The 9,069-nt window shown below is 38.8% G+C and overlaps 1 protein-coding gene across 1 annotated transcript; it reads right to left on the bottom strand.

The window, feature by feature from the left end:
• Positions 1–5,523: 5,523 nt before the first annotated feature.
• LOC145514988 (olfactory receptor 8J3-like) lies at positions 5,524–6,471 on the bottom strand. Its single transcript, XM_081514219.1, has one exon. The coding sequence runs from the start codon at positions 6,469–6,471 to the stop codon at positions 5,524–5,526; it is 948 nt and encodes a 315-aa protein (XP_081370345.1).
• Positions 6,472–9,069: the final 2,598 nt, after the last annotated feature.

Raw genomic sequence — 9,069 nt, 5'->3', positions numbered from 1 at the left:
TACTTGCTCAGTCGTGTCCAAACCCGTGATGCCATGGGCTGTGGTCCACCAGGCTCCTCTGCTCATGGGCTTCTCCAGACACGGATACTGGAGTAGGTTGCCATTTCCTTCTCCTAAGAATGTTTAGGCTCTGAATATATACAATGTTTCTTCTGTAGGTTGTGGATGTATATAATATAGTGCATATTATACCATAACGTCTTCATACACTCCACCTGTGCTCTCTACTTCATTCTCTTTTGATCTTTTGTCTTACAGTAGTCACATTGGTACCTGACCTTTTTATCATTGTTTCTAATTTTGCCTCTCAAATCACACTGTTTCACCTGAAACAATATCAGTAATTTTTTTGGGGGGGGGTACTGTGCTGGGGGGCTGTGCTGTGTAACAAGGAATTTAATTCTCAAACCAGGGATTGAACTTGCATCCCCTGAATTGGAAGTGTAGTGTCTCAACCACTGGACAGCCAGTTCAGTTCACTTCAGTCGCTCAGTTGTGTCCGACTTTTTGTGACTCCATGGATGGCAGCATACCAGGCCTCATTGTCCATCACCAACTCCCGCAGTTTGCCAAAACTCACGTCCACTGAGTCGGTGATGCCATACAACCATCTCATCCTCTGTCATCACCTTCTCCTCCCCCCTTCAATCTTTCCCAACATCAGGGTCCTCTCAAATGAGTCAGCTCTTCGCATCAGGTGGCCAAAGTATTGGAGTTTCAGCTTCAGCATCAGTCCTTGCAATGAACACCCAGGACTGATCTCCTTTAGGATGGACTGTTTGGATCTCCTTGCAGTCCAAGGGACTCTCAAGGGTCTTCTCCAACACCAGAGTTCAGAAGCATCAGTTCTTTGGTGCTCAGCTTTATTTATAGTCCAAATCTCACATCCATACATGACTACTGGGAAAACCATAGCCTTAACTACATAGACTTTCATTGGCAAAGTAATGACTCTGCTTTTCAATATGTTGTCTAGATTGGCCATAATTTTCCTTCCAAGCATCTTTTAATTTCATGACTGCAGTCACCATCTGCAGTGATTTGGAGCCCCAAAAGATAAAGTCTGTCACTGTTAACACTGTTTTCCCATCTATTTGACATGAAGTGATGGGACCAGATGCCGTGATCTTAGTTTTCTGAATGTTGAGCTTTAAGCCAACATTTTCATTCTCCTCTTTCACTTTCATCAAGAGGTTCTGTAGTTCTTCTTCACTTTCTGCCATAAGGGTGGTGTCATCTGCATATCTGAGGTTATTGATATTTCTCCCGGCAATCTTGATTCTAGCTTATGCTTCATCTAGCCCAGCGTTTCTCATGATGTACTCTGCATGTAAGTTAAATAAGCAGGGTGACAACATACAGCCTTGACATACTCCTTTTCCTATTTGGAATCAGCCTGCTATTCCATGTCCAGTTCTAACTGTTGCTACCTGACTTGCAAACAGATTTCTCAAGAAACAGGTCAGGTGGTCTGGTATTCCCATTTCTTTCAGAATTTTCCATAGTTTATTGTGATTACAGTCAAAGGCTTTGGCACAGTCAATAAAGCAGAAAGTGATGTTTTTCTGGAAATCTTGCTTTTTTGCTGACTCAGTGGATGTTGGCAATTTGATCTCTGGTTCCTCTGCCTTTTCTAAAACCAGTTTGCACATCTGGAAGTTCATGGATGCTGAAACCTGTCTTGGAGAATTTTGAGCATTACTTCACTACTGTGTGAGATGAGTGCTATTGTGCAGGAGTTTGAGCATTCTTTGGCATTGCCTTTCCTTGGGACTGGAATGAAAACTGACGTTTTCTAGTCCTGTGGCCACTGCTGGGTTTTCCAAATTTGTTGGCATATTGAGTGCAGCACTTTCCTAAAATCATCTTTTAGGATTTGAAGTAGCTCAACTGGAATTCCATCAACTCCACTAGCTTTGTTCATAGTGATTCTTCCCAAGGTCCATTTGACTTCACATTCCAGGATGTCTGACTCTAGGTGAGTGATCACACCATCATGAATCTGGGTTGTGAACATCTTTTTGGTACAGTTCTTCTGTGTATTCTTGCCAACTCTTCTTAATTTCTTCTTTCTCTGTTAGGTTCACACCATTTCTGTCCTTTATTGAGCCCATCTTTTCATGAAAAATTCCCTCGGTATCTCTAATTTTCTTGAAGAGATCTCTAGTCTTTCCCATTCTATTGTTTTCCTCTTTGTCTTTGTACTGATCACTGAGGACGGCTTTCTTATCTCTCCTTGCTATTCTTTGGAACTCTGCATTCAAATGGGTATATCTTTCCTTTTTTCCTTTGATTTTTGCTTCTCTTTTTTTCACAGCTATTTGTAAGGCCTCCTCAGACAGCCATTTTGCTTGTTTGTTTTTCTTTTTGGGGGGATGATCTTGATCCCTGTCTACAACGTCACCAACCTCCATCCATAGTTCATCAGGCACACTCTGTATTAGATCTAGTCCCTTAAATCTATTTCTCACTTCCACTGTATAATTGTAAGGGATTTGATTTAGGTCATACCTAAATGGTATATTGGTTTTCCTTATTTTTTTCAATTTAAATCTGAATTTGGCAATAAACAGTTCATGATCTGAGCCACAGTCAGCTCCCTGTCTTGTTTTTGCTGACAGTATAGAGCTTCCCCATCTTTGGCTGCAAAGAATATAATCAATCTGATTTTGGTGGTGGCCATCTGATGATGTCCATGTGTAGAATATCCTCTTTTGTTGCTGGAATAAGATGTTTGCTATGACCAGTGCATTCTCTTGGAAAAACTCTATTACCTTTTACTCTGCTTCATTCTGTACTCCAAGGCCAAATTTGCTGTTATTCCAGGTGTTTCTTGACTTCCTACTTTTGCATTCCAATCCCCTATAATGAGAAGGATATCTTTTTTGGGTGTTTGTTCTGAAAGGTGTTGTAGCTCTTCATAGAACCATTTAACTTCAGCTTCTTCAGCATTACTGGTCAGGGTATAGACTTGCATCACTGTGGTATTGAATGGTTTGCCTTAGAAATGAACAGAAATCGTTCTGTTGTTTTTGAGATTGGATCTAGGTACTGCGTTTTAGACTCTTTTGTTGACTATGATGGTTACTCTATTTCTTCTAAGGGATTCTTGCCCACAGTAGTAGATATAATGGCATCTGAGTTAAATTCCCCCATTCCAGTCCATTTTACTTCACTCATTCCTAAAATGTAGACATTCACCCTTGCCATCTCCTGTTTGACCACTTCCAATTTGCGTTTATTAATGGACCTAACATTCTAGGTTCCTATGTAATATTGCTTTTTACAGCATCATGCTTTGCTTCCATCACCTGTCATGTCCACAACTGGATATCGTTTTTGCTTTGGCTCCGCGTCTTCATTTTTCTGGAGTTATTTCTCCACTGATCTCCAGTAGTATATTGGATACCTACTGACCTGGGGAGCTCATCTTTCAGTGTCCTATATTTTTGCTTTTTCATACTGTTCATGAGGTTTTCAAGGCAAGGATATTGAAGTTGTTCACCATTCCCTTCTCCAGTGGACCACATTTTGTCAGAACTCTCCACAATAACCTGTCCATCTTGGGTGGCCCTACATGGCCTGGCTCATAGTTTCATTGATTTAGACAAGGCTGTGGTCCATGTGATAAGATTGGTTAGTTTTCTATGGTTGTGGTTTTCAGTGTGTCTGCCCTCTGATGGAGAAGGATAAGAGGCTTATGGAAGCTTCCTGATGGGAGAGACTGACTGAGGGGGAAGCTGGGTCTGCCGCGGAAATCCCAAAATATCAATTTTGATTGCCCAGTTAGGAGCTACTCTCTTTCATTTTCCATAGCAAATGGCCTTTTCTTATAAGATCACACTTTTTTGTTTACAATGATCATATTAATAGTAGTATCACACATTTACAGATATAATAAATTCACTGTGCAATTTCTTTTTTGTGTGTGTGTGAGACATCTTTTTAAAGGCAAATGATAAATGAAAGTATCTGACAAAACCAATTTATTCTAGTCCACAGAGGAGAGGTATAAAAGAGACACAATTGGGAAATATTTACCCAATGGTGTTATGAAGAAACTTCTGAAATTAAAGAGATATATTGAAAGATTGCATTCCAAATGAAGTTATACTCATAGCACTGTTAGTTTGTACAGCATGAAATTTTAAAAAAATAAAATAAACCTGATATATTTTATCTTGAAACACTGAGCATTTTAATATTCACTATTTCAGGATCCAAATGAAACTAAATATTTTCAAGAATACTATTTGTTTACCAGGTACATGGCTAGTCTAGAAATACAGACATTTTTAGTAAATTAGTTTCAAAGAATGCTTACTGCTCTTCTTTACTGGAAATGCTCAGCTTGGTTACATGCACTATATAAATAATACTCCATTAGTTTACCATCATATTGGTTAACTCCATTCTCATTTGATAAATCTGAGATATAGTCTGGTCACCTGCGTATATGCAAGTTGTATCATAAATTTTGATGTACACTCAAAAACTAACAGAAATAAAAAAATACAAAAGCAATTAAATTTTTCCTTTAATGATGTAAAGAACTTTCAAAAATATGGTTCATTGAATGCTCACTAATATCAAAATACAGTACATTTATTACACATACTACAGAAGACTGGTGCTTAGAGTAAAGAGAAGAGAAAACTCTTATAGGCCCTAATGCTGGGTAGGATTGGGGGCAGGAGGAGAAGGGGACGACAGAGGATGAGATGGTTGGATGGCATCACTGACTCGATGGACATGGGTTTGGGTAGACTCCGGGAGTTGGTGATGGACAGGGAGGCCTGGCGTGCTGCAATTCATGGGGTCGCAAAGAGTCCAACACAACTGAGCGACTGAACTGAACTGATGATTATTATACAGTAGTACTCAGAGTGAAAGTAATAAGTGATGGTGCCTTGTGTTCTTCATTAAAAGTTTGTATGAGTTATATTCGTTACTATAAAAATAAGTTCAACTGCATTTTGGTTAGCATTCAAAATACAAATGTATCAGGAATGTGTAGCTTTTCCTACATACGATACTAAGAAAGAGTTAAGGATTGTTTCAAATAAATTTGTCAGTTTGATTTTGCTACTTAGTGATGAAAAGGATTTAGGCCATCTGCAATCCCAGAGGCAGTGATCCACTACATGCAAACATGCACAGAAAGTAAAAGAAAGCCAAAGAACGAGAAAAATCCACTTACTTCTGTCAGCCATAATTTTCCCGTTTCTGTTTTAACTTACCTAAAACTTGCAAACTCATATCTCTCCTGACTCCTGAAAATATTTATTTCAATGTAGACATCTGCATAATCCTTCAGAAAGTAAGTGAATAATGCTTTGTTTCTGTATTAAATTGATACATCCAAGAACTTCACATTATTTTTTAAATCAGTACATCCTAAATTCTAGCACCTTTTGATTCCCAGAGTATCCTGCATACCTATTAATCAGTCATCTAATTGTTGCTCTTTCTGATACAGTGGCAGTCTATTTTAACTCTTTATTTATTTATAGATTTCTAAAATTACATCAGCTTAAAAGAACAGCATGAATTTGTCAGAAATCTCTTTAAGGCAGCCTTCACATCCTTGTTCCTCAGGCTGTAGATCATGGGGTTCAGCATGGGAATCACCAGCGTATAAAACACAGAGGCCATTTTATCGGTATCCATAGAATGGTTAGTTTGAGGCTGTGCATACATGAATATCATTGTGCCATAGAAGACAGATACCGCTATCATATGTGACGCACAGGTGGAAAAGGCTTTTTTCCTTCCTTCTGATGAACGTATTTTGAGAATGGACAAAACAATGTTGAAATAAGATACAAGAACTATGATTATGGAAAACACCAGATTTGTAGCTGCAGATATAAACACAAATGTTTCTGGAAAGGAAGTATCAGAGCAGGACAATGCTAGCAGAGGGGCGATATCACAATAAAAATGATTGATGATATTGCACGAGCAATAAGTCACAGAGAATACAGAAGCTGAGGCCACAATAGCTGTGGAAAAGCTATAGAGGTATGTGAGAGAAACTAGCAGAAGACAGACCCGCTGAGACACCACCACCATGTAGAGCAGGGGGTGACAAATGGCCACATAGCGGTCATAGGCCATCACAGCTAACATGAGCACCTCAGCTACAATGAAAACCAAGAACCCTCCCAGTTGGGTGGCACATTCATAGTAGGAGGTAGTGTGTTTCTTTACTAAAAAGTTGATCAGCATTTTAGGAGCAATGACAGTTGAATTGCCAAGATTGATGACGGCCAAGTGCCTGAGGAAGAAATACATGGGGGTGTGAAGCCGAGAGTCTACACTGGTGAGAGTGATGATGCTTAGGTTCCCTGTCACAGTCAGTCCATAGATGACCAGGAAGACAAAGAAGAGTGGGATCTGGAGCTCTGTACGTTCCGAGACTCCTGTGAGAATAAACTCAGTGACTCGGGTGATATTTCCATTAGCCATGTAAGATTTTGGAAAGTCATCTGGCAAGAAAGGAGAAGTGGTTACAGTTTTTAAAAATTGTATTTTCTATGACTGTTGTTATATGGCAAGGACAATTTCTGAGGTAAGATTTCCTAAAATCATACTTTGAAAATATATCAGTTCCCTTGAGAAAGTGAAAGTCACTCAGTCGTGTCCTACTCTTTGGGACCGCATGGACTTTATAGTCCATGGAATTCTCCAGGTGAGGATACTGGAGTGGGTAGCTGTTCCCTTCTCCAGGGGATCTTCCTAACCCAAGGATAAAGTTCAAGTCTCCCACATTGCAGACAGATTCTTTACCATTTGAGCCACCAAGGAAGCCCATCAGTTCCCTTACTTCTGCTGAAATCAAGCGTGCTGATGGTTTATAACTTCCCAGGGGGTGCAGTAGTAAAGAGTCTATCTGCCAATGCAGGAGACGTGGAATCAATCCCTGGGTCGGGAAGATTCCCCTGGAGGAGAGAATAGTTACCTACTCCAGTATTCTTACTTGGAGAATCCCATGGACAGAGGAGCCTGGTGGGCTACAGCCTATGGTGTTGCAAAAAGTCGGACATGACTAAGCAACTGAGCACACAAAGGCTGGTTACATACTCTTCTTAAATTGTAAAACTAAATGTTGAAAAGCAACCGATTAAATCACAAACATTATATTCTTCCTCTAAGTTTTTGTTTTAAAGCTCTTTATTGTATTGTTTACCAACTTCTATAGTACTTAGCCATCCTAAGCACCCCTCTCCTTCCTTAGGTCAAGCTGTCATTAACACTGTCATGGACTTCTCATCTTCATGGTACCATTCTCTCAGATTTGTTGAGTCTGAGAGAGTCATTAAAACTTTTTGATTAATCAAATATATAATCTGAGATAACTTCTGGAATAACTGAAAAAAGCCTTGGTCTCATATTCAATACATTCCACACTCAGGTCTGTATAACTTGTCTAGTCATATCACTTCACCAGACATACACTGAACCTTAGTCCCTCTGTTTCCCTTCTGATATTCAAAAGTGTCAGTTGAACTAAGACAAGCAATCTAGAAAATAAATTTTTTTTTCACCTCAGATTTTATTTTCCCTTAAAAATACTACAGAGGTTCTGACTTATCAAACCAGGAATCTAGTCTGATCTAAGGAGTGGAGTTGAGAAGGAAAGACAATGCTGGAGATTGCTGAGACAGTTCTATTCCTTTTTTCTAGATGGTGTTGTCTGCTGTTTCTCTACTGAGTCCCACTCTGGATTCATCCTCCTTTCTTATGCAGATTAGAACCAGGGATAACATGGCCTGCTATCTTGGGTTTTCTTACAGAAAGAGAGACAAAAATTGGATTAAGCAATGGAATCCAGATTTATAGTATCAGTTTTACCACTTTGAAGTCTTCAGTTCTGCTGAGAATCATTCTTGTGTTTATTAAAGGTGTCTTCATTCTCAGTGTCAGTTATTACATCCTTCTAAATTTCCATATTCTTGTACCTTGCCCATTCTTCTTTTAAATTTTTATTTTAACAATGTGGTTAGAATATATAACTTGAAATCTGCCCCATTAAGAGATTTATGGCTGAACAGCACAGTATTGTTAATTACAGGCACAATGTTGAACAGCAGATCTCTAGATCTTATTCATCTCATGTAACCGAAACTTTATATTTGTTGATTAGTGACTCTCCATATGGTCCGACTTACAACTTCCGGGTATTTATCAAAAGGAACTGCTATCAGGATGTTTATGAGAAAGTGAAACCCTACCCATTCTGCTAATTTGGGAAATGATATCTCTAGTCATTTTCTAATATACTGATGAAACATTTTACATACTTTCACTTAAGGCTAACCATTAGAGGAGAGCCCATGGGACTGTAGACCACCAGGCTCCTCCATCCGTGGGGCTTTCCAGGCAAGAATACTGGAGTGGGTTGCCATTTCCTTCTCCAGGGGATCTTTCTGGACCAGGGATCAAATCCAAGTCTCCTGCATTGGCAGGGGGATTCTTTATCACTGACCCACCAAGGAAGACCTCTGTTGGGTATATTTATAGAAAAAAATCAAATATTACATGAGCCAGATATTAAAAAGTATTTATTATTTACTTGAAATTTAAATTCAACTGAACATCCTATATTTTATCTGGAAATCTAAACTTTAAATTATAATAGATTAATTTGTTGATGATTTTCAGATATTCCTAACTGCTTCTGAACTTGCAATATCCAAATACCACTTTCAATTTTCACAAATCAAATGAATACATGACCTCTAGTCAGTTCATAGGCTTTAGTGTTCTAAAACTACCACAATCTTCCAGGGAAACCAGTTAACAAAAGACATAATGAAATTTTTGTCATGTAAAGAATAAACTGTCAGTGACTGTAAGAGTATCCATAGTTGGAACCAAGAATTAAGGGAAATTATAAACACCGTGGTGTTAATCAATATCTATAATTCCTATTTGCTCACCTTTAATGAAGAATTCGATTTTCTGCTCTCAAATTACTCTGACTTGTCTTTGGGTAGGGGCAATCTATACTTTCCCTCTCTCCTTGTGATGTTCCTTGAGGAAGTAGTATGAATTTATTCAGAT

This window comes from Giraffa tippelskirchi, chromosome 7 (assembly GCF_054371585.1).
Source record: "Giraffa tippelskirchi isolate mGirTip1 chromosome 7, T2T-mGirTip1v1.2.pri, whole genome shotgun sequence".
Taxonomy (NCBI): Eukaryota; Metazoa; Chordata; class Mammalia; order Artiodactyla; family Giraffidae; genus Giraffa; species Giraffa tippelskirchi.
The sequence above is the reverse complement of the archived record's forward strand: the minus strand, read 5'-3'. Positions and strand labels throughout refer to the sequence as shown.